The 25,360-nt window shown below is 37.7% G+C and overlaps 8 protein-coding genes and 1 non-coding gene across 9 annotated transcripts; 4 read left to right on the top strand and 5 right to left on the bottom strand.

Moving 5' to 3' along the window:
- Positions 1–474: 474 nt before the first annotated feature.
- Positions 475–1,506, bottom strand: RO3G_13748 (uncharacterized protein; the record flags this gene model as incomplete). Its single annotated transcript, XM_067668332.1, has 1 exon — positions 475–1,506. The coding sequence occupies one exon, from the start codon at positions 1,504–1,506 to the stop codon at positions 475–477; it is 1,032 nt and encodes a 343-aa protein (XP_067524433.1).
- Positions 1,507–2,961: 1,455 nt separating this feature from the next.
- On the bottom strand, positions 2,962–5,548 carry RO3G_13747 (uncharacterized protein; the record flags this gene model as incomplete). The annotated part of the gene is made up of 3 exons (XM_067668331.1): positions 2,962–5,138; positions 5,200–5,370; positions 5,422–5,548. 3 exons carry the CDS (start codon positions 5,546–5,548, stop codon positions 2,962–2,964), a joined length of 2,475 nt encoding a protein of 824 aa, XP_067524432.1.
- A 5,932-nt stretch (positions 5,549–11,480) lies between these two features.
- On the bottom strand, positions 11,481–13,514 carry RO3G_13746 (uncharacterized protein; the record flags this gene model as incomplete). Its single annotated transcript, XM_067668330.1, has 1 exon — positions 11,481–13,514. One exon carries the CDS (start codon positions 13,512–13,514, stop codon positions 11,481–11,483), a length of 2,034 nt encoding a protein of 677 aa, XP_067524431.1.
- A 360-nt stretch (positions 13,515–13,874) lies between these two features.
- On the bottom strand, positions 13,875–14,660 carry RO3G_13745 (uncharacterized protein; the record flags this gene model as incomplete). Its single annotated transcript, XM_067668329.1, has 1 exon — positions 13,875–14,660. The coding sequence occupies one exon, from the start codon at positions 14,658–14,660 to the stop codon at positions 13,875–13,877; it is 786 nt and encodes a 261-aa protein (XP_067524430.1).
- A 374-nt stretch (positions 14,661–15,034) lies between these two features.
- On the bottom strand, positions 15,035–16,021 carry RO3G_13744 (uncharacterized protein; the record flags this gene model as incomplete). The annotated part of the gene is made up of 1 exon (XM_067668328.1): positions 15,035–16,021. One exon carries the CDS (start codon positions 16,019–16,021, stop codon positions 15,035–15,037), a length of 987 nt encoding a protein of 328 aa, XP_067524429.1.
- Positions 16,022–16,216: 195 nt separating this feature from the next.
- Positions 16,217–16,290, top strand: RO3G_19171. The gene has a single exon. It is a non-coding gene; the product is annotated as a tRNA-Val (tRNA).
- A 2,101-nt stretch (positions 16,291–18,391) lies between these two features.
- RO3G_13743 (uncharacterized protein) lies at positions 18,392–19,162 on the top strand (the record flags this gene model as incomplete). The annotated part of the gene is made up of 1 exon (XM_067668327.1): positions 18,392–19,162. The coding sequence occupies one exon, from the start codon at positions 18,392–18,394 to the stop codon at positions 19,160–19,162; it is 771 nt and encodes a 256-aa protein (XP_067524428.1).
- Positions 19,163–20,824: 1,662 nt separating this feature from the next.
- On the top strand, positions 20,825–21,379 carry RO3G_13742 (uncharacterized protein; the record flags this gene model as incomplete). Its single annotated transcript, XM_067668326.1, has 1 exon — positions 20,825–21,379. One exon carries the CDS (start codon positions 20,825–20,827, stop codon positions 21,377–21,379), a length of 555 nt encoding a protein of 184 aa, XP_067524427.1.
- Positions 21,380–24,054: 2,675 nt separating this feature from the next.
- Positions 24,055–24,762, top strand: RO3G_13741 (uncharacterized protein; the record flags this gene model as incomplete). The annotated part of the gene is made up of 1 exon (XM_067668325.1): positions 24,055–24,762. The coding sequence occupies one exon, from the start codon at positions 24,055–24,057 to the stop codon at positions 24,760–24,762; it is 708 nt and encodes a 235-aa protein (XP_067524426.1).
- Between the last annotated feature and the right edge of the window lie 598 nt (positions 24,763–25,360).

The raw sequence follows: 25,360 nt of genomic DNA, 5'->3' as shown, positions 1-25,360 counted from the left end.
GCTTCAGCTTAAGATGGTGCCATATATGCTCGATTGGATTCAAATCAGGACTTTGGGATGGCCAGTCATCAATATAACACATGCTGTTATCTTCCATATACTGTTTTGTTGACTTTGATCGGTGTTTTGGGTCGTTGTCATGCTGAAAAATGGATGATTTCCAATCTAGGCCATAGTACCCGAGTGTGTCTTTAAGGCTTGTACCAAGGATTTCTTGGTACACCTCTGAATTCATGGTGCCATCATACAGTGGGTGGAAAAATGGTTCCAATGTTTTTGATTTGCAACTTTAAAGCTTTATATCTTTGGAACTACAAATGGTAACGGCTCACAAAAACATGCATTTTGTAGCGCATTTACAGCTAATATTACTGAAAAAAAATTTTGCGTGTATTGTTACACAATTGGGAAAAAATTAAGATTAAATACAAAAACCAACATTGGAACCATTTTTCCACTATGTGCATTATTTTATTAATATCTTGTATGACCGCCTTTCGCAGCAATTACAGCCCTGCAACGATCTGGCATACTATCTATGTATCTCCAACAGTCTTCTGCTGTAAAAGTAGACCATTCTTTTTCAACACGATTCCATAATTCATGCACGCATTTTGCCCTAGTATCATAGGCACTTAACTTGAGCTTAAGGTGGCGCCAGATGTGCTCTATTGGGTTTAGATCTGGACTTTGTGAAGGCCAGTTGAAGGTATGGTCACACATGAAGTTGTTGTCCTTGAACCATTGCCTAGCTAGCTTAGACGTGTGTTTAGGATCGTTATCCTGCTGAAAATAGATGTCCTGAGGATGGTAACCATAGTACTCAAGGCTATCCATAAGAGTTGTACCAAGTATTCCCACGTAATCTGAAGCCTTCATTGTGTCTTCACTAATCCAGCATGCATAACCAGGTCCGTCATAGGTAATACAACCCCATACCATAATGCTACCACCCCCTTCTTTAACTGTTAAGTCGAGATGATGGGGTTGAAGTTTATCATCAGGTCGACTCCAATAGTACTTGCAACCATCTGAGCCGTAAACATTAGCTTTTGTTTCGTCACTGAATACCATACGTCTCCAGTCATCGCTTGTCCAGTTTTTGTGCTCTTCCGCCCATGCTAGTCGTCTTGCTTTCTGAACCTTAGTCAATAAAGGCTTTTTTACCTTTATTTTAGCATGAAAGTTCATGCTTTTCATAACCTTAATGGTGCCCGAGTAACTGATAGTGTGGCCAGTGCATACTAGATACTTATGAACAGCCTTCGCAGTCTTGAGGGTACCATTAATAATCTGCTTACGTATATAAGGCTTGGTGGTAACACTTAAAACAGTCTTTCTACCAGGGTTTGCTGTTACTCTACCAGGAGAAAACTTGTTGGCATATCTGCTTAAGGTGGATTTTTTTAAGTTTGGAATACGTTCCATCATCACTGAATATGGCTTGTTCTGTAAAACCAACGATTTGATGTTTTTTTGCTTGTTTTTAGAGAGAGCGCGAACCATATGTGTAGTGGTACCTTAAAGCTTCGATATATAAAGAAAGAAAGGAAAAAAAATGTTTGACCGGGGATAAATTAATTTTATAAGTCACATAGGCTTTTTCGGCGATATTCGGAATAATATGACTCATAATTAGCCAAAAAAACTCCGGTGGAAGCTCCACCAATTAACAAATAAACTTATCTACAGTTGTAGTGGAAAAATGGTTCCAATGTTGGTTTTTGTATTTAATCTTAATTTTTTCCCGATTGTGTAACAGTACAAGCAAAATTTTTTTTCAGTAATATTAGCTGTAAATGCGCTACAAAATGCATGTTTTTGTGAGCCGTTACCATTTGTAGTTCCAAAGATATAAAGCTTTAAAGTTGCAAATCAAAAACATTGGAACCATTTTTCCACCCACTGTATATTCGTAATAGTTGAATTTCAACTTCAATTGATGTCCTACGTGCTCGATTGAATTTAAGTCGGAGATCTAAGCTGGCCAATAGTTAACATAGCTCTCTTGCTGACTACATAACTAGGCTATTGTAGATTATGCCTTGTGCTTTGTGTTATTATCATGCTAAAACTAAATGTTGGACCAGTCGAAATTGTAGTACTTCATAGTATCACGAAGCGTAGTGTTCAAAATATGCTGGTAAACACCCGAGTTCAAGTTTCCATCGTAAATTTAGCAAGCATATCCTGGTCCTTCAGAGATTATACAACCCCAGGGCATCATTTTGCTAGCTCCGTGATTGATTGCAAAATCCAGGTCATGATGTTGAAGAAGGTCACTTGGCCGTTTCCAATAGTGATCAGCATCATCAAAGCCCTATACGCTGAGCTTGGTCTCATTAAAGTACACTGTTTGCTGTCAGTCACTCATTGCCTAATCCTGATGCTACGTATGCGTTTTTGTCTGGAATGGCTTCTTTTTTTCTATCAGAAAATGGAACTCCATTGATTTCAGTACGTTAATTTCTGACTGGTATGAGATATCATAGCCAAATCCAACCAGCTCCCGGTACACCTCTTTAGAGGCCTTTAGAACCCATTCAATGACTTTTCTTTTGATTAACCGCTTCGTCACTTTGGAGACTACTGTAGGTCTACCACCTGTATTTACTGTCCTACTTGAAAACAGTCGTCTAGAGTATCTACTAACAGTTGATTAATGTAATCCAGGCTCCTTGGAAATATCATACATTGATGTGGATGCGGTTAATGCCTGTTTGTAATCGTTTATTTTCTCCTCTGACAGCCGTTTAGGCATGCGATTGACGATAGGGTAAAAAAGAGAAATAATTTAAATAAGGGAATATAAAATTTAAAATAAAGGAATTGTAAGCGCTTTTATATACTGGCATCATTCTAATCATGTCAATAATGTGAAAAATTATGATAGCAACCGGTTGGGTCGTATTAAAATTCGTCATTTAAAACATATGTGAACAAGTAAAAAATGTCGGATGTTCATAATACTACCTTTAGCGATCTCAAATTCCACCAATAACCATTGCCCATATCCGATAATCGACGAATAAATGCACTTTCTATTGAGGTACAAACAATCAAGGTTTGAGATAGTTTGGTGCAGTACCCATGGACAACCAGCTGTAAAACCTGAATTTTGCAATTCCTTGCAGCAGTTTTGTGACCTACTGTAACACTAACTTTGTGTCTAGCAGAAGCTTGTGTATCAGGAGGTAGAATTTCAGCACCAGTGAAGGTATCATTCAAACGTAGAGGAGCACTGACAAATAAGCTGAAATCAAAGCTGGTTGAAACAGATGAAGCAACAAGGGAATCAGAAGGCGTTGGTGACAAATAGACAAAGGAAGACATCATCACTGGATTCTGTTTAATTCCTTGTGGTAAGTTACGGATGTAGTCACCATAGTGTACAACAGAAAGGAACTTCTTCATGTATGTAACTTCGAATGCTGTTTTGTAGTTTACCGTCATCTTCTTAATGTCACCATTAAGTCTTTCAAAGCCATACAACCAAAATGCATAGATTGGACCAAAGTCTTGAATGGAGTCCTTCAAATGTAGATGAAGATGCATATTTGGAGTAACCATTTCTGGACCATACAATTCAGCAACACCAAGGACAAACTCATGGAATAGCTTGTGTGCTATCGTGGCTTCATTTTGGGTAATGCATGGACGACATACGATATGACAGGCCTGTACAAACCTTGCCCAATTTTCTTTATGACGGACTGGAAGACGAGACTTGAGCAAAAGAGGAGAAAGAGCAAGACACCAGGTTCTCCATTCATCAGCCTTTAAGTCAGAGAAATCGCTGGCAATTTTCTGATTGATTGGCGTGTATTGTGCTGGCAATATAATATCATTTGCTTCTTTTTGCATTTCTTTCAAGTCAGCATCAGTCAGGTATAATTCATGGGTAAGGTCACAAATGGTTGTACGCCATATTTTAATCATTTTCTTTGCTGTTCCAAGGAAAAGACCATGCATTGGATCAATGGCAGTACAACGAACAAGATCAAGGTATTCCAAATCATGTAAGGCAGAGAACCGAGTACCAAACTTCTGTTCCAAGTCGACTCTTTTTCTCTTGGTGGTTGCTTCTTTCCAATTTTTTGCATGATAACGGTTTTCAATATTGGTACGAAGTGACCAAGCATCAATATCTTCAAGACCAAAAGAAAAATCACGTTGAAGATGAGTATTATAACGAGCAGGAAATGCTGTTGAGCACTTGTTACAAGGTACAGTGGCATTGAATGAAGTAAACCCACTAACCTTTCGGCTAGCAGGAATATCACAAGCAATCAAGAACAGAGCAGCACGAACTTGAACAGGCACGTTAGGAGATTCAGCTGTACAGGTAAAAAAGTCACCATAGTAGAGCTCCTTCAGATCATTTACCAAAACTTGTAGATAGTTGTTGATTTGTGTGTCCTTGGGTTCTTTGGGACCAGGAATAACGCAAACCAAGATGATATTTTCTTTTTTGTATCTGATGGATCTTGGAAGGTTATTTATTGTCAAGTAGATAGCACCAACAGAGTACACGTTTCTTTTGGATGACTGAAACCAATCGACATTCAACGTAAAAAGAAGAGATCTAGCTTGACTGGTAAATAAATTACCATCTCTATCTTTGAATTCATTCCAAAGTTGACCATCATAGATATCATACATGGTGTTGTTATGACGAGTACGATAGCGCCATGCTTCTATTGCTGATTCAAAGCCTGGTCGAGAGAACATCACAGTCAAGGCATACTTGATGGAATTGAATGCAGAGACCTTGTTGGCGTACATTTTGCTTGCACCAATCGTAGCAGGCTTGAAGAGTGGGGCATTACATGTGATGCGAAATTCAGAAAAGGTGCACTTCGAATCACAGTGTACTTCTTCAGGCTGGTACAGGGTATGGCATTCAGGACAGACAACAAGGCGAAACATACCTTTGTAGGTATAGTCAATTCCAACAGCATTTCGAAGAGTGTCCAACTTGGTAGGGAAGATTGGTTCGTAATGTAAGAGGACAACAAGATCATTAGCAAATTTCATAACTATTTCCGCAGCATATTCAGAAATGAAAAACAGCTGGAAATACGTCAAGAAAATTGCTATGAAAGCAACAACATCACTTTGGAATCCTTCAAGTTTAACTAAACGTTTGACAAAGTAAGTATTTTATATTTTATTAAAACAATTCTAGAAGGTTTTTACCTTTGGGCACATTGAATTCGACAACATCCATACAACTAGAGGCATCATCTTCATCATTTTCAATGACTTGCCAATTAGAAAAGTCTTCATCACCATTATTCTCAGAATCATTTTCACTTGACGGAATCACTTCATTATTGGTGTTAACTTCTGGAATTATTTCTGATTCACCTGTTTATATGATGCGTTAGCAAAAAAACTATCTTAATGTAAGTAACAAACCTTTAACAGCTTCTTTCTTTCTATGGCGAGCAAGAGTCCATTGCGTAACAAATTGGTACTTGCCTGCTTCTCCTCCAGAGCATTGGGCGCAGTAACAATGGAATTTGTATGGGCTTGAAGAGTACATTGTAAATACAATAAAGAACTTGCGTTACTAATTATATACTGTTTGATTTACAACAACAATTGATGTTATTTATACTTTTTGAATATGTAAATTTTTACCGCTATTTCTATTCATCGGTTAAAATAATGATACAAAGAGAATGGGAAGATTCAGGAAAGATAATGGATAAATATGACATGTTGTCTTCTTGACGAATCAATCAATGATGATGTGAGTTGTTTATTGGTTTAACAATATTTATCAAATAGGATTACATTGATGTACCGTTCTTAAAAACAGGTCCCGATGTGATTCTTAAAATACCGATATGAACAACAGATCAAAGGTAATTATTGCAGAAGTCTCATATTTATTTATAGAGATATGGTTTTACTGTAAATCAATGATATTAAATTTATTCATGAGTACTTATTTTTTTGTATGAATACAATAACAGTTTTTATGCATTGATATGTCGCTTTATGAACTCCTTATATACAACTCCAAAATCAAAGAATAAGAATCTTTAACAAATTTCAATTGATGTTGCTATATTACGACATCATACAATTGCGACTAAATAATAATACATTTTTCATCGAGTAAAATCAATTCAACTTTTCTGTTAAAAGATTTGAATCTTTTCCCGTCATATTCAGTACTATATTGATTGGCTTACTTAACTGCACTACTTTACAAAAAAAAAAAAAAGAAAAAGAAAAAGAAAAAGAAAAAAGACAAAGTGATGATATTCTTAAAGTTGGGACAAAAAGCACATAAATTAGCATAGATACATTGAATAAGAAATTGAAATTAGCAAACAAAGGTAAATGAATTAACACATTTCTAATTGACATCTCAGTTAGATTTTTTTTTTCTTGGTTGAAAAAAAACATTTCCAATTTCAGTGCAATTTCTAAAACCGCTTTCTAAAACCCAAAGTAAATCTTTGTATACTCTATGAATAAAACAAGGATCCTGTATGTAGGCTTTGTTCAACTTAAGGCAATTTGTAAAAGTAGGTATTCGTTTGAAATGTCATTTTTAACATTCTTTTTTTTTAACATGCAAGTAATTCCAACATTGCTTTTTTTCACATGCAAGTAATTCTGACATTGCAATTCTCTAATTTCAACATTACTTTTTTTTCTAAATCTCTTAAGATGTTCTATTTTATTTCATTAACAATAGCTCTTTTTTATAGTCTCTGCTATAAGGAATCTCAAAACATGTAAATTCGTTTGATGTTAATAATTATTGTTTCTTTTTGCAGTTAAAAATAAAAATGACTACCAAACCCATTCCTCCTTATTTTCTGCTTAGCTTTAGTCGTTTAAACATTGCCTTATCATCTGTGGTAGAAGTTATTTTCCTTGTGGTCAAAAAAAGGAAAATTGTATTTCTTTTTTTTTTTCTTTTTTCCTTGTTCATTTTTATTTTATCTCTTATTTAACATTTGCATTTATTACTTCCTATGATATATTCTGTTGTTCCAATTGTAATCAATTAATTTTACTCTTCGTTGGATAAAATCATTGAGCCTATGTTCCCTTTCGCAACTTAAGAAATGTTGTTCTTTATCTTTTCAGTGTAAACAAACAATTTTTTTTATCTTTTTTTTTGGGTACATAAACTAAGCATACTTTTCTTTTTTTGCAGTATAGCAAATTCAGTATGCTTGATAAGAGAACGTCGCAACTCAAATAGTTATATGTCCGAGCTTACAATCCAATAGATATACTTTATTGGCCTTTGTTGAAATTAAAAAATCATACACTGGTTTTGAAAATTTTTCATTTTTCCAATTTGAAAGTTGCCATGGATTCATGTAGTACAAAAGAGACAAAAAAAATTTTACAAGAAATACAATTTCATTTTATTCAGTATGCAGAGTGTAAACATATATATATCTTTACAGATATAGTATATACTTTTTTCTAGCTTTTTTTTGGTACAAAAATTACATCTCTATTCTGAAAATTCAATTTCGTATTATTTTACACGATGTTCCACTGTTAAAATACCCGATGTATAATAATTTAGAATATAGGGTTTGGGTGCAGTGCGGCACTGCAAATAATTGTGCAAACTCTGCGAATCGTTAATTGTTAGGTATATGCTTTTATGTTCAGCAATATCAGAATCTGTGATTGAATGCATATTTATGCCGACGACGATATCAGCCATACTTTACGGGCCTATAATTCTATTATTTATTCTACGTCCTGCTAATGCAGATACTGACGGGAGTGATAATTCAGAGTTCTAAGTAGATTTAATCCTTAATGTGCGAGGACGTCTATCTTGGTAGCTGCTTTTCATAGTCTTTTCTACGTCAGAAAAAAATTGGGACCAATGATACTTTTCAAATCAATGCTTTATTTGTCTTTTTGATCGTTATAAACCACTCATATTGCCTTATAATCTTCTTTATCGACCACTCATATTGCTTTATATACTTCTTTATCGACCATTCATATTGCTTTATATACAGAAAAAAAAATATGGATTTGTTTTATAAAAATAGCTTTTTTTTTTATTTAAATAAAATAATAATAATATACAGTATTTCTTTGCTTGTAGTGTTTTAAAGCTTACTTGACTTACCTAATATCATCACGATAGCATCATCCAATCTAAAAATACATCAATTAATTTTGTGAAACTCAAGAAGTTCTCACAAAAAAAAAAAAGGCCAAGCTCAAGGATGCAAAGACACAAGGATTCAAGGACGCAAGGACTTGGACACTCAAAGCAAAAGAACAAAAGACATCAGTACTCAAGAACCAAAGCAAGGGTGAGAAAGAGATAGTAAAAGGCCAAAACAAAGTAGCACGTATCTATAATAATTATTAGCTATCGAGTATACGTAGTAGAAGTAATAGTACCTTTCTTTAGATAGGCCAGAAGAAGACTAGCTAAGCATATACCAACAAGTAAAGAAAAGGGAAGCAGCATGCATCTATAATAATTATTAGCTATTGTGTACATGTAGTAAAGTAATAGCACCTTACTTTAGATGAACCAGGAAAAAGAAAAGAAAAAAAGACACCAGCCAAGCTTATACCAACAAGTAAAAGAAGAAGCAATGATAATCCTGGGAAAGAGATTTTATAAAGACCATTTAAAACATTAAGAAAGCAACAAATACGATTTTACTAAAGTATAAGTACCATTAGAACAGGAGTGAAATATATATAATATTAAGAACTTACCTTTTATAAAAAAGAGAAGAAGAAGAAAGAAAAAAGAAAAGTACTTTTTTTTTGTAGCCTTATTTTTTTACCAATGTTACACTTATTCACTGTCTGAACATATAAGTCAAAAACTGTTGCTTTTCATGTAGTTTACATTTAATGATATCCCAAAAGATAACTTATACATTGCTTGAACAAGTTTTATTACTCGAGTGCTATAGCTTCAACATGGAGAGTATTATTTTTTTCTTTTTTTTTTTTTATTTTAGGTTAAAAAAATTCGGTCTTAACGGACTACAGCAGTAAAACAGGTTTTTTTTTCTCCCTGGTTTTGTTTCATGGAACACATTAGATGCTCAAGGTACAAAAGATAAAAAAGAAAGCTCAAGTTCTGGTCAAATGTAAGTTTATAAAAAAAAATAATAGCAACCAAGTCTAATGTCGGTTTCTTTTTTTTTTCTTACATTAGGAATTCCTAATGGGACACATTCGGATGACGAACATGAACCTCATGAGCAAAGTTGTTCTTTCCAATACGATAAAACTATAAGAATAACAGACTTATATTGTTGCTTGTTACTGAAAATTTATTTTTGGTAAAGAAAGTTGCCATTGCTCACATCTCTAATGGCTAATGGCTAATGGCAAATTACACCCATGTGCAAACATAAAGTAAGTAATGAACTAGTATAAGCTTAAAAAACATATATTCTTTTACAATATTTGGCATAAAAAATAATAAAGCAATATATTTATTTGATAAACAAAAAAGTTTTGTATGTATTTGTTAATTATAACTGCCTTGTAACAAAATGTTAGCAGAGCTTCTTTATTTTATTATTATTTTATAATGTAAAGACATTTACATTTCTATAAAGTATATTTGTTGTTAAATTATTGTTTTCATTTGAATAATGAACTTTCTATTGCTAGACTCTTTTTTTTTTTTTTTTTTACTTTGTCTTTTTTTACTTAACTTTTTTTTACTTTGTCTTTTTTTTTTACCAGGTCTTTTTTTTTTCCCAAACACGACTATTTTGTTACGTTCTGTAATACGTTTGTAATGACCTAAGCTAAAAACCACAGACTACCTTCCTAATATGTATTCTTCTGAGCAAAATAATCCGAAAGTACTTTTGATTTCCGCTTTTTGCCCTCAAAAATAAAAAAAAGAAGATATCGGTCTTTCAACGATAGAGAGGAACAGGCTTTCCAAAAAAAGATCATCTGGAAAAAAAACAGACACTTTTTTAAAACATGAATAACTCTATGAATACTTACCCTACAAAAAAAACAGAAATACTGTTCAATTTCTTCATTTTTTTCGCACCTAAATCTTTTTTCAAAATTAAAAAAGGTGCAATACAGCAAGATATAATGTTTTCTCATAAAAAATTATAAAACCTACGAATCTATGATTGTTAGGTCTGTTAAAATTCTACGTCAAAGCTACTACATTATTTGTAGTGCGGCTTTTTTTGAAACATAAACAAGTTTACCTTTTTAACCAAAAGCGAAAGTGATATGTGTGTTTTCCCCAACTATGTTTACCTTGAATAATACGACTTTCAATTAATAGTATGGGAACCTCTTTAGGCAGTAAGACTTTAAAAGCGTAAAGTAAGTATATAAAAAAAAGGGGAAGAAGACTGTATCTCGTTTATTATTATCACATCAACACTATTTATAATAAAACTCTTTTTGACATTCCGTTATTTCTTGTTCTTCTAGAACAATTGAGTTCTCGATCTTGTATATATTTAGACACCATAGAATCTTCATATCTAACTTGTCTTACGGGAACTCTAATATCTTTCGCGTCTGAGCTAAAGGGGCGATCTGTGTAATTTGACACTATTTCCCAATACAACCACAAAAACACCAAACAATAAGAAAATACTACCCGGTCCGCACAACAACAATCCGATCCGCAAAACACGTGATTAAATGCAGGACGAAGAGACGGATTTAGCCACATATTAAAATGATATATGCTTTTCCCCTGATTATGCTTTACCTTGAATAGCTTGAAATTTAAAACAGTAACCAGGAAAAAGAGAACTAGTATTGACTTTAAAGGCGTAAAGTAAGTGTAAAAAGAAATATAATAAAAAGAAAAGAGAAGACTGTATATCGTTTATTCAATAAAAATCAAACATCCTTTTATACTTTTCATTGGCTGCTAGCCACTCCGTTATACATCTACAATTTAATGGGACCATCATTATTCTTCAAAAAATACATAAGGCCACCATTACCATCTTCATTAGCGACTGATCAAGCATTAGGATAAGGACCCTCTTTAGGACCCTTAACTTCCACCTTCATTTCAGTCTCAGCACGACCACCACTCAGGGTCAAATAACCTTCCGGTCCATACTCTAGTCTATTCCGGTCATCTTCTCCCGGACCAGTCGGTGTTTCATTTGGAAAAACGAGGTGGTCCTGACCAACATAGCATATATCAAAAAGAAAAGTGGTTTCTTGGTGTAGACGAAGATTTTTATTAATATATATGAAGAGTATATTGACAAGCGATAAATATCATTACAGTCATACTCAAGAAACAAAAAGAAGAGACAAGAAACAAAAAACACTCGCAGGGCACACAAGAGCGAAAAAAAGGAGAGAGAAATAGCCATTGGTAGCGCTAACTACTGAGCAACTCGTCAACACCTTGGTCTCCTCCGCATCGTGCACTAAAATGGTTTGGCAGTGGGAGGTAGAAGCCAGAGGGTGGATCGGAGCGCTTGTCATTAGGGAGTAGCAGCAGCAGAGGTCTTGTCAATCCAGACTTGACCAGGCAGAGAAGATGAGTTGTACTCGATGTCGGGATGACAGATCTTGTCAAAATGACAGAGGATCTGACATAGAGCGGACCAGAAAGGTGGACACCGAGCAGAAGCAGAGACAGGAAGCAAGTTCAGGACATAGTCAATGTGGTGACCCACATAACCAGCAGGCGGAACAGGCAGACAGCACCAAAAAGCAGAAGGAACCAAGGTACAGACCATAAGGTGAGAACGAGAGGTATCGCCAAGACCACAGGAACAGGGAGCAGGCTTGCCTGGGATCCAACCCATGCGCCATCTTATGAGACGAGACCGGTCAGCACGGGAGGCAGGCAAGTACAGGATGGGATCCACCCTAAGAACAGGACGACAAGCGCGAATCAGAACCTGGGGGGTGGACTGTAAGAAGCTATGGAACTGGTCTTGACGATACCTTCGAAGCCAAGAAGCAAGACGGGAAGAAGAAAGAGGAGCATCCGAAGGGTAGTCGACGACAATTTTCCGCTTACGGAGCTGTGTCAGCAGTGACGATGGAACAGAAGAAGACAGCAGAGACAAGAGACAATCATCAGGTAGACCATTGAAGCGAAGACAGAACTTGAGCACCAAGGTATCGGCTCGAAAAGTCATGGAAGGCAAGTTGGTAATATGGCGGAGGACCACAGTCGAGGAGGTACGGTGGCCACCGACAAGCATTCGAAGACACCGATCTTGTGCACGGTTGAGCTCTTCACCGTCCTTTCTTGTAAGTCGAGCAATAGCTAGGCCATACTCGAGCTTAGGACGGATGAAGGCAGCAAAGAGACGAGAAGACAGAAGCAGAGGAAAGCCTTGACGGTTAAGACCCATCGAATGCAATTGAGCCATGGCAGCAAGAGTACCAGACGAGCGATGCTTGATGAGGGCAGCAGTAGAGATACCTTTACCATCAAAGGGCACACCAAGATAAGTAAACTCATCAGCAGCTGGTAGGTCTTGATCATACAACGACATTCGAACATATCGACTTGATGAGGCAGCAGGTGCATTTAACACGGCACACTTTGGTGGACTCCACTTGTAGCCAAGAGTCAGAGAATGGGTCTGTGCTAGGTCCAGCATATGCCGAACTTCGCGAGCAGACCCAACCAGCGCCACATCATCCGCATACAACAGGCTGTTGATGGGCGTGGGCGACGGAGACGAGGAAGACAAAGCAGCAGCACCAACCAAAGGACCAAAGGGAAGACCATCGGGAACCAGAGCACCAAGACCAGGAGGACCAGAAGGAGACACCGAGAACACCGAGGTGGTTGTTGCAGAAGCAGCAGAACGAAGCAAAGCCGGCAATGTGTTGACATAGATCGAGTACAGGTGAGGACTCAAGACAGAGCCCTGAAGGACACCTGTACTCGGCACAAACGGATCAGAGACATTGTTCTGCAACAACACAGACACCGAGACATCATCAAACATGTTGGCCAACAAGGACACCAAGGACAGAGGAGCAGAAGAGGCGAGCATCGATTGCCATATGATACGACGATCGACTGTATCATAGGCTGACTTGATGTCCAGGAAAGCGACCACAGGATAATGATTGTGTCGGCGTCGGTAAGAGTGCATCAGATCATGGAGACAGAGGGCTTGATCCAATGCACTACGCTGGTGACGGAAACCACCTTGAGCTACATCGAGCGGAGGAGAGACATCTTCAACAGAGGGAAAGAGGCACATCTCAAAGAGTTTGCGGACGATGGAGGTCAAGGAGATTGGACGATAGTTCCCTGGCGAGGTAGGATCACCTTTTTTGTGGATGGGGACTACCTGTGCTTGACGCCAGAGAGAAGGGGTATACGACCACTGGTAGCAGATACTGAAAAGCAAGGAGAGCAGTGGGGCTAGAACAGACTTGATCGGGAGGAGCATCTCCGTACGCAAGTGGTCAGGACCAGGAGCTTTACGCAGAGGGAGACGTCGCATCAGTGAACCCACACTGTCAGCAGTGAACGAAGGCATACCAGGGTCTTGACTATCGAGGTCAAAAGGCACCATACCAGAGACAGAGGGCAGAGGGTCAGGGCGCCTTGACGGAAGACCGTCACCAGAGTAGACCGAGGCAAGGTGTTGGCGCATCGCGCTCGCACCTGCAGCAGGGCCGTCAGGATGGGTAAACCCAACCTGTTGACGTCGTCGGTTCCGAATCACCTTCACCTTCGACATCGCACGAGCAAGCTCGCCACGGGCCAGAGAGTCACAGAAATCACGCCAAGAGAGTCGTTTGGCAGACTTGAGAGCAGCGCGAAACCGGACTTGAGCGGCCTGATGTCGATCCCACCACAAGGCCTTGTCGATGCCAATGGCTCGACGCCACCTACGCTAGTGATGTTCACGAACATCGGCGAGTTCTTGCAAGTGCGCATTCCAGAATGGCTTCCATTGGGAAGGTCGAGAAGAGCGAGAGCCAACCGACTTGTCGAGTGCACTATAGATCGCTTCGTTGAGGGAGTCGTTGAGAGCGTCTATAGACGGAGCAGCAGAAGGAGGACTTGACTTCAGAGCTTTGAACTGATCAACCAATGGAGCGGCCAAGGACTGGAATGAGGCCACGTACAGACTACAGACATCGGGTTCCTTCAACCGAGAGAGGTTCCATAGCCGACGGGCGCTAGAAGAGGAGAGAACGGGCTGCGATGGATAACCATCAGGGACTGCATAGTCAAAGGAGAGGGACAACAGTTTGTGGTCAGAGCCAAGAGAGAGATCGCTGTAGACTTGCATCCGAGGGGACCGAAGAGCAGAGGTCGTGTGGGTCAAGAAGTAGTCGATCATACTTTGCTTGACTTGACCACCACGATAGGACAAGAACGTAGGCACCCCAGGAGCGAGAGTCGAGTTCAGAACGGATAGACCATGTTCTTCACACCAGCGAAGCAGCACCGAACCTCGAGCATTGGCCACGGAATCACCCGTGATTGCACCAAGACGCGCGTTCAGATCACCACAGATGATCGTATCGTCTGTCAAGGGCAACGAAACCAACACAGAAGAGACCTCGTCGTTGGACAAGGAAGGGGGCAAATACAGGCAGATGAGACGCAAGGAGCGACCCAACCGCAGACCCAGAGCATACTTGGTATGCACCGGGAACTGTACCACAGCCATCGGACAGGAAGGAGAGACCAGAGCAGAGACACCTTGGGAGCCACGATAGCTGTTGACCACAGGAGAGCCATACAGGTTGAACTGGGTCCAAGAGGTACGGATCCTGTGGGGCGGGAGCAACCAGGTTTCAGTGATGAAGACCAAGGAAAACGACTGGCAGTGACGGAGTAGATCATCGGCTGTGGATTCTTGAAGCCCATTGGCATTCCACAAGCCGATAGTGAGCGGTATAGAAGAAGATGATGATGACAAAGGAGTGGATGGACCATGGGAGCCATGAGAACCGGAGGAAACCAAAGGAGAGGAAGGGACTGGGACCATACCAGTAGCAGAGACCGAGGGTATACTATAATGACAAGTATTACTACTCATCATTATAAGGATCCATAACTGGAGCGAGAGGCAGGACGGTGATGATCATAGTCATCAAGAGCCATGTCTTCAGTCATATCATCGTAGTGGCGAGCGGTCTTGGGTCGATCTTGCTTGTTGGACAGCACTTCAGACACTGTCTCATCAGAGACCAAGGCCTGTGCTAACAGGTAGCGGGAGACAGAGAGAGCAACGGGGTAACGCAAGCGTTCCAAGGCCTTACGAGAGCGGTCATCATTGATGAGAGAGATAGCATGACTACGCTCTTCAGCAGAAACAGAGTCGAACTTGGGATCGGCTAGGTTGTCAGGATCGAGTGGATCAAAGGTATCCAAGGTAGGGATCTTGGCCTTTTCGAGCAGAGACAGAAGGGCAGGCTTGTACTGCAGATGTACCAGGAGACCGACAACAGAATGAGCTGGATAGCACACATCTAAGATGCGCCAGCTATCCACACCAAGGCGAGAGAGACGACGACGAGCTTCAGTGTAGGTCATCCTACGAGAGCGAGGTATGTAAACATACTCGAAGCCTTGTTCACCAGACACAGGCTGGAATCCACGAGCAGCGGCAGCACGACGACGGAGTTTGTTCTTGGCAGAACGAGAAGCAACGGTAGCCCAAGTAGAGGCAGCAGTACCCAAAGGGGGCGAAGAAACGGACTCTTTAGCACCATTTGAACGGGCAGCAGAAGAAACAGCGGTATTTGAATTGGGGGTGCTTGTAGGGACCCCGGCAGATTGTGCGGCCAGTTCGGCACGCAGAGAAGCAATTTCATTGGCCTGAGCCAAGTTGGTTTCGGCTAGGCGAGCATTCTCACCACGTAAGGTTTCAAGCTCTAGCTTAAGCTGTTCCAGAGCAGAGAGACGAGCTGTGACCGCTTCAAGGGCGTGACTGAGATTCTGGACAGTGACTTCCAAGTCCGGTGAGCTAGGTCCGGCGGCGGCATTCAGGATTTTTGATCCTCTAGTATTTCTTGTTGATGACATTTGGATGCAAACTTTGACCAAAGATTAAGCAACAGATAATGGAGATATGACAATAAGAGTTGAACCAAATAAAAGTTTAGATAAAAAGGAGTCGATTGATGCAAAAATTGTTGATGGATGGCTTGATTTGACAGAGATATCGGCTTTCCAAAAAAGAACCAAATTTACCTTTTCAACCAAAAGCGAAAGAAAAGTGGTTTCTTGGTGTAGTTGGTTATCACGCCTGTCTAACACACAGGCGGTCGCCAGTTCGAGTCTGGCAGAAATCATTCAATTTTTTATTCCGAGTGTTTTCATTCTGTCATGTCTTTTGTTTTCTTGTCGTATGTTTCATTCACCTTTTGGATTATGCTACAAATATTCCTTTTTTAATACTGTTGTGACAATAGAAGTGAATAAAGAGGTCACACTGTAGCACAAATGATGAAATTTTAGATCAAGAGAACAATGCTGATCACAAGAATAATTTTGATGTCCAGCGACATAGATGTCAAACAACACAAACAATAAGCCACGCCAATTTTTATATAAATAAGATGAATATTTTTAAACAAAATAACATGATCCAATTCAATAAATCAAATCTTCTTACGCTTAAAAAGCAATCTTTTCTTATTGGATCACAATAACCTTTCCTTTTCTTTTTATTTTTACTTATTCTTTCTGATCTGATACCCGAGTTATCGCAAATCAAGAAAGATCCCTTTTATTTTTATCGTTTATCAAACAATCTTATTATTAACCTTATTGATCTAAAAAGATCTGGTGGTCACTACTCAAAGACAATTTACTCTAAAGAACTGTTAAACGTTCAATCAAGTTACCTTGTAATGAAGTTGTTTTGTCAAGCCAGAGAGGAGAGAGAGAGAAAGAACCGGACAGGAACTAAGAAGCTTGGATAGACAACTACAAGAGGACAAGAGAAAGTGGCGTTAAGGGCTTGAGGGTGTGAACTGCAAATAGGACTTACGATAGTTGATAAGTAAGAACGAGACAAAGATAAGTAAAGACAGGAATAGACGGACAGTCTAATAGAGAGAATAATACTTGATAGTTGACTAATGTTTATTTAAATAAAAGATTATGGGTATTTATACTATTATGAGGAATGTGGAATATGATTCTTATTAAATTGAGGGTTTTGTTTATAATTAAAAAGAATGTGCCCTAAGGGCCGATAATGTCATGACATACCCAAACTCAAGTCATTCAAGACTTCAAACCTCAATTTAAACAAATCTACATCACTTCAACACAAGCCAGGTCCCAAGTACTAACAAGTTACAATACTTCTACTTGTAAATGTCAACCGCATTATAGACGCAGTGTAACGAAAATGGCAATGAAGATGCACAGAGATTAGCCGAGTCAAGTCAAAAAGATAAAAAAAATTAAAAAAATGAAAAAAGTTAAAAAGATAAAAAACGTTGAAAATATAAAAAAGGTCAAAAAAATAAGAAAAGCTAAAAAGAAAAAAAAAATATTCATACACAGTAGTTACAAAAACTATTGCAACGCGAGTTCAAATCTCGCACGGAGACCAACATCTCTCTAAGGATTCAACATATCAATGTAAAATTATAGTCATTTGTAAAACTGCATCTTGGCTCTTATGAGACATCACGGCTTATCGCTTTCCTTTGCTAGTCATGGAGATATTGACAAATTAATGTCACATTTTTAAAAATAGCGATATTTCATTAATTGTATTATTTAACTTCAAAACGTGTATGCCACCTTTTGCTTTAATAGCTGCATCTATTCTTGTTAGTATGCTGTTGAGATACCTTTGGCAAATATATTTGTGAAATATATTTCATTTTACGTATAAGTTTTGTCACTAACGGTCCAAACTTGTCGCATGTGTCTTAAATGCACTCAGTAGCAACATAAGTGAATGCCATACGTGCTCCACAGGGTTTAAATTAGGGATTTGTGATAAGCAGTATTAAAGTAGCGTACCCTATGTTCTTTTCATCATATACAGTGGCTCACAAAATTGTACAAGTGTTTTGCATTTTTTGCTTCAGTAGGATTTATCGACACTAAAACGATAAATAAGCTACAGCATGTTATACATCATTCGAAAGTATAGCTTCTTGACTTTCTGATAATATTATTTAGTCGGCGATAAAATTAGATTTGATGGAGTTATGACCGATTACAAATGCCGACTACACTTGTACAATTTTGGAACCGTTTCAAATATTTCAATATCAGCTTATAATCTTGCTCGTCAAAGCGCGTAAGCCACCAGAAAAGATTCTTTTTTATTCTCCAATGCTCAAAGTATGTTTTTCTTTCCTTTTCTGCCATTTTTCTTACATCTACAGGAGCTAACTGCTATATAAAAGTGTACCAACGTCCAATATGCAACCTATCAGTGAAGATCTTCGTAATCGTATCATCAGTTGCTTAAAAAATGGATACTCTATATCAAAAACAGTAAAAACAACTGGAGCAAGCCGTGGAACTGTTCAGAATGTTCGAAAAACAATAAAAAACGAAGTAAACAGCATTAAAGCAGGTCGCCCCAAGTTACTCAGCAGCAGGGATGATCAGTATTTAGTCCGATTAGTAACAGTTAAAGGTCAAGAGAATGCAGTAGAAGCCAGAAACACACTTGAAAATGACTTGCAAAAGACTGTATCAGCCGAAACAGTTCAAATATCGTTGCGTAGGTCTGGTTTAACATCTTTTGTGAAGCCTCAAAAACCATTGCTCAGTGAAGTAAACAGACGAAAGCGATTGGACTGGGCTCTTAATCACGTTGACTGGACCATAGAAGACTGGAAACGCATGATTTGGTCTGATGAGACTAAAGTTAATCGTTTTGGATCAGATGGTAAGCTTTATGCTTGGAAACAACCAAATGAGAAGCTTAAAAGAAGGCATGTAAAGCAAACCGTAAAACATGGTGGAGGCTCACTTATGGTTTGGAGCTGTATTAGCTGGTACAGGGTTGGGTATATTGTCGACGTAGGCAAGAATATGGACAAGAGCGTCTATTTATCTGTATTGCAAGATGATTTGGTGAAGTCTATGACCGACTATTGTAAAGAAAATGGCCTGAGAATGACTGATTTTGAATTTATGCAAGATAACGGTCCGAAGCATAAGTCCAAAATCGTATTTGAATAGTTGTCTAGACAGGATTTTACAACAGTGGAGTGGCCTCCACAGTCTCCAGACTTAAATGCAATTGAAAATATGTGGAATACCTTGAAAAAACGCTTGTTTAAGCAGTATGATTGTCCTCCTGTCTCTATGGATGAACTATGGACTCGTACGTTCGAGACTTGGTACGAAATTACCGAAAAAGAATGTCAAATTTATATTAAAACTATGTCTCAACGATGTATTGACATTATAGAGAATAAGGGTCTTTGGATCAACTATTAGCGCGCACTTTTAAATAAAAACTTTATTGTAAAACATCGGTTCCAAAATTGTACAAGAGTAGTCGGCATTTGTAAGCGGCTATAACTCCATCAAAATTGATTCTATCGCCGACTAAATAATATTAACAGAAAGCTAAGAAGCTATACTTTTGAATGATGTATAACATGCTGTAGCTTATTTATCGTTTTAATGCCGATAAATCCTACTGAAGCAAAAAATGCAAAACACTTGTACAATTTTGTGAGCCACTGTAGTTGTCGATCGAGATGTATGTTTAGGTTCAATATCCCGTCGAAAGTAAATCTGTGTTTTGCACCATTTGAAGCACTTCGATGTATACAGGTAGTTTATGCCAAGAATATGTTGATGTACTTCCAAATTCAATATCTAACCGCAAGCTTGATATGCATATCCAGAGCCTCATAAAGATATGCGTCCCCATAAGGTTAAATCAGGCCCGCCATGCTTCACTGTAAGGTCGAGGTGATATGGTCGCAATATGTTGCTAGCTCTTGTCCAATAGTATTTGACGCCATCGGTACCCCAAATACTAGATTTTGTTTCGTTGGAGTATACTGCCTGTCTTCATCGATTAACACTCCAATCCTTATATCCTTTTGCCTACGCCAAGCTATTTTAAATGTGCTTAAATGTTAAAAGTAGCTGCTTTTTCTGTAGCTTTGCATGGACATTCTTTTTTTTCAGGATGTTTACTGCAGTGATATAAGACATAGAGAGTCCTAGCTCCATTAGCCTGAGGAACATGCCTCTAGCTGTTTGTATATCTCCTTTGAGCACCAATAATCTGATGTAATTTCTAGTTAATACAGGAGAAACCACAGGTTGGACGCCTTTGCATGCTTTATCAGTCTTTAAAAACTTCTTTACGTAACGGTCTACTATTGATGAATGTATTCCAAAAATATCTATAATTTCTGTGCATGATCTACTTTCAAAAACAGCTAATCTAATGTTGACTTGCTTGCTGTAGGGTATGGGCGTTAGCAGATTATACAGTGGCCAGCAAAACCGTTCGCACAAAACGTATTTTTTTTCTTTCTGCACCATTTGTGGCTTATTGTGCATACTGGGCACTATACTTAGTGCATATTATTTAAAAGTAGAAGCTCTTGGCTTTCTGATGACGTATAATATGCCACCCTAAGCGCACCCTAAATCATAGTACGGACAATCAAAAATCAAAGGTACATTCGAACGGTTTTGCGGCCTCGCTTGAGAAATTCCTCGGTTGCGGTAAACGCAGTCACTACACCTTGAGATTCTTCCAGAACTTTCGCTGCTTACTAATTCACCACTGCACACTATTTTTTTTCTTTTTTTCCTTTGTCATTCGCACATTCCCATTTCGACATCTCGACATTTACCAAGTAATTACTCAACATGCAACCATTAACAGAAGATTGCAAGAACACTATCGAGTTTTACCTTCGTCAAGGCTTTTCTTATCATAAAATTGCAAAGATAGTTAAAGTATCATCCTCCACTGTTCATAAAATTCGTTTGGAGTTAGGTTTGCCTGCTCGAATTGACAAAGGTGGTAGGCCAAAAGCGCTGACTAAGCGGGAGCAGCAGCATCTCGTTCGTGCTGTAGCAGTAGATGGGCTCGAAAATGCTGTACAAGCACAGCAGTCGTTGGAGCAGAACTTGGGCAAGTCGGTTTCTGTAGATACTGTACGTAGGGCGTTAAGGGATGCTGGTTTGGTCTCATTTGTCAGGCCAAAGAAACCTTTAATTAATGAAAGAAATAGAAAGAGGAGGCTCCAATGGGCTCGTCAGCATATTGACTGGACAGTAAACGATTGGATGAACGTCATATGGTCTGACGAAACCAAAATCAACCGTTTTGGGTCCGACGGAAAGTCTTATGTATGGAAAGTGCCAGGCCAACCGCTTAAAAAGCACCATGTCACTACGGCGCAAAAAATCTCCGCATAATACTAGTTTCATCCATCTATCAGCAAAATAAAAACGCTAAAAATGTCGAATTTAGCGAAATTTTGTTGCCTCTGTAGGCAATATTAACACGAGAACTAGCATATTAATGCTTGGTCTAGCATAATTAAGGCCGAGGAGTTTGAAAACAAATTCAATATAAGCTCTCAAACACTTTCACACAACAATGTAATTGGATGAGGCAGACTTTAGTCGTTCTGTACATCAGCAGAGTATGGCTACGTTTAAGCATGTATATGCAGTAAAATGGGCAGGTTTATTATTGTATAGGGTAGTATAAATGGACAAATTTAAATGATTTAATAATGCGATGCTTTATTTATTTGATTATATATTCAATAGTGTACATTTTTCATTTAATATGCACTTGAATAAAAAAAAAGTAACTAAAAAAAGTAATAAAAAAAAGTAGTACAAAAAAGTAATAGAAAAAAGTAATAATAGAAAAAGTAGTAATAAAAAAAAAGGAATAATAAAGAAAAGGAAATAATAAAAGAAAAGGAATAATAAAAGAAAAGGAATAGTAAAAGAAAAGGAATAAAGTATGAACAGAAATAATACATAAGTCATTACTTACCTGACCTCGACATCCCATTCAATGCAATTCGTTTAGCAGTTTTAATTACATTCAACAACCTTCATTGCAATCTACATTCAACAGGATGATTAATATTTAAATATTTGAAATTTTATTACTATTTACCAAGATTATTTTTCTTTTTTTTTTTTTATCGTGATGAATAATTGCCTTATACAACAATTGTTACTTTTTCTCAAGTTCATGCTCATATACTCTATAGGGTTTCATAATACTCTATCATCATTGCTGTTATCATTGGTATCATCACAGTCAATTCATACACAATCTTCATTGTAAAATAAAACAAAATATCAAAATCTAATAAATAAAGAACATCAGTTAATAAAAAATAACAAGCAAACAAATTATACCTTTTGTCTTGTTCAAACATACTATCTATACAATATGTTTTTAGTCAAAGTTCGATCTATCTGAAGCCGCATAGAGTATAATTTTACCTAATATGAACAGCATACACAATATGAAACCATACACCAAGCACAGTATACAAAAGCAGAGGATGAGTAGTTGCGACAAACCGGTCTACAGTATGATATGATACTGATTATACATCTAGGTTGCACACTACAAAGAGAGTCAGTGAGATGCCAATGTAAGAAACGGAAAGAAATACAAATAATGATATAAAGAAGAGCAAGGGTTATTGCATGTTGTAATGTAACCATAACCAAGTTTTCTTTTAATTAGTGAACCATTTGTTAAAAACATCTTGACTAAATCACTCACAATATTTGAAGTAAAAGAATACTAGAGCTTACTATAAGCAAAGATAAAAAAAAACAGTTAAAAAGAATGAACATTCAACAAATTTATACCCATGCAACAAAAGGATTGTTTTTCTTTTGCTTGTAATGAGTTAACTTTTTGGGTTGATTTAGTTTTGGCTATTTTGTTTTCAAGACATGGTGCATATCAGTAATAGTTAAAAGTATCAAAAACTGTTAACAGAGTAGAGTAATGACAAAAACGCAAAAAAAAAAAAAAAAAAAAAAACGCTTTAAAATTCATGCAAGTTTATTTCGTTGAACTAACGTCGTAGGACCAATAACATTGAAGAATAGCAAAGGCAAATAAAAAAAAAAGAGAAAGAAAAATAGTTTACATTACCATTGCGAAGATTTAGTCATGACGAAACAATCCCATATGGTACCCACAATTAAGAATTTAAGGAATGAACATTTCTTTTTTTATTAAGAAGAAAAAAAGCATAGCAAAATAAAAGAAAAATGGGCTTTACTTAACTTTAGCCTAGAGAACAATTGTCTCTAATACCTACAGTTTTATATTGATCTCTTCTTTTTCCATAAGTATTTGCATTTTAGTATTATATTTTCTAAACTAAAGGCTACTTGCTATCTACAAATGTATATTACAAGATATGAACCAATGTTTGTTTACGCCCTATATTAATTCCCACTTTTTTTTTTTGTTTGTTTGTTTTTACCTACAATACTCCAGAAATGATAATGCACATGCATTAGATATACGAATCATCTCTAATAATCAGCATGGCTTCATACAAAGCCATTGACTAATTAGGTAGTATTAATCAGCTAAGCCAGATAGACAACCTCAGGAACCATGATCTTCATCTGATTTCTATACTAAATACACAATATTCTGAAAAATTTTAATTTAAATGGTAGTGCACTGAGAAGTATAAATACCTTTGAGTTATTATTACAGTAAGGGACAAAATCAGTCCGTTTTTTGGCTTTTTCGCAATGCCTCGCAGGGAATTAAGCTTAGGGCTCCGCTTTGCTGACATTAAATTTGCACGCGAACTAGACAAAATTATTGGTGTAACCTAATTGCTTCTACCACCATTTTCTCTGTAGTTATGGCGGAAAAAGTAATTTTCCGTGATTGTTGCTAACGCCCGATTTTGCATTAGACACCATATCTCCAGAAACAGTCACTGGATTGGCTTGCAATTTAGTTTGATACGTCTTATGACGTCAGTGAACGCTTACGCACTCTCATATTTTAGCTCATTTTACTTTTTACATTTTTTCTTTTTCCCCATTTACCTCATCTCAGATTAGCCAAACACGCCATGACAGCAAAGAATGCCGACAAACATGCCCAAATCGAAAACATGTTCAATCACTCCATTCCATGGGATGTAATTCAAAAAAAAGTAGGCTGTGGAAGGTCCACGATTCGAAGAATTTCAAGGGAAACCAAGTTGCAGTCAAAAAATAGCGCGGGTAGACGTCGTTTACTCACACATAGGGAGGAAACCAAAGCAGCTAGAGACATAAGACTTGGCTTATCTAAAAGCGCAGCCGATGCTTCCTTTGGCGTTAAAAAACCAGATCAAATGGTCAATCCAAAAACAATTGCTCGTACTTTCAAACGCAAAGGTCTAAAATCGACTAAAAAAAAGACGGTACTTCCACTTAATAATGGCAAGCAAAAGGCACGATATGATTGGGCAAAGGCTCATAAAGACTGGTCCGAGACTGATTGGGAACGCGTTGTCTTTTCTGATGAGACAAAGATCCAAAAAAGAGGGTCTAATGGTCTAGAATACGCTTGGAAAGAGGATAATGCACCTTATCGAGACCATCACTACAAGAAGAAACGTGCTTATGGAGGAGGCGGGATTATGCTTTGGAGTTGCATAACTATATATGGAGAGGGCTACATGTCCTGGCTACAAAGTAATGTAAATGGTGAGCTATATACATCAGTACTTGAGGAGGAATACAAGGAAACATTGAAGTACTATGGCCTGCAAAGTAGTGACATGATCTTTTAACAAGATAATGCAAGCATCCATTGTGCTTCAGCTCCTTCAAAATGGTTCCAAAAGAACAAGGTTAAGCTACTGAGCTGGCCAGCATACTCTCCTGACCTTAACCCAATTGAAAATGCATGGGCCATGCTTAAAAAGAGGGAACAGATGACAAGACCACCCCCTTCCGTGATTGAGGCTGATCAAGCATTTTTTGACCGGGTTTCGAAGCTTTGGTATGACCTAGCAACTCCAGAGTACTGTAGAAACCTTATTCACTCTATGCCCCATCGAGTTCGGGACGTAATCCAGCGTAAGGGCCGCGATACCAAGTACTAATCGAAATTCAAAAAAATAAAAATACATTATTTTCAATATATCTTCTTATAACATGTCGGAAAATAAAAAATACCATTTCCGACAAATATTGTCAAATTTGTTGAAGGAAGAGACAAATTTTTCGTCAGCAAAGCAGAGCTCTAAGCTTAATTCCCGGCGAGGCATTGCGAAAAAACCAAAAAACGGACTGATTTTGTCCCTTACTGTATATGTCTTTCTTTTTCTTTTTCTTTTTTTTTTTTTTTACCTTTGTTAAAAAATATACTTTCTAATGTCTCAAACC

The sequence above is a fragment of the Rhizopus delemar genome, genomic scaffold (genome assembly GCF_000149305.1).
Source record: "Rhizopus delemar RA 99-880 supercont3.12 genomic scaffold, whole genome shotgun sequence".
NCBI lineage: Eukaryota > Fungi > Mucoromycota > Mucoromycetes > Mucorales > Rhizopodaceae > Rhizopus > Rhizopus delemar.
This window is presented reverse-complemented; position numbering and strand designations above follow the sequence as displayed.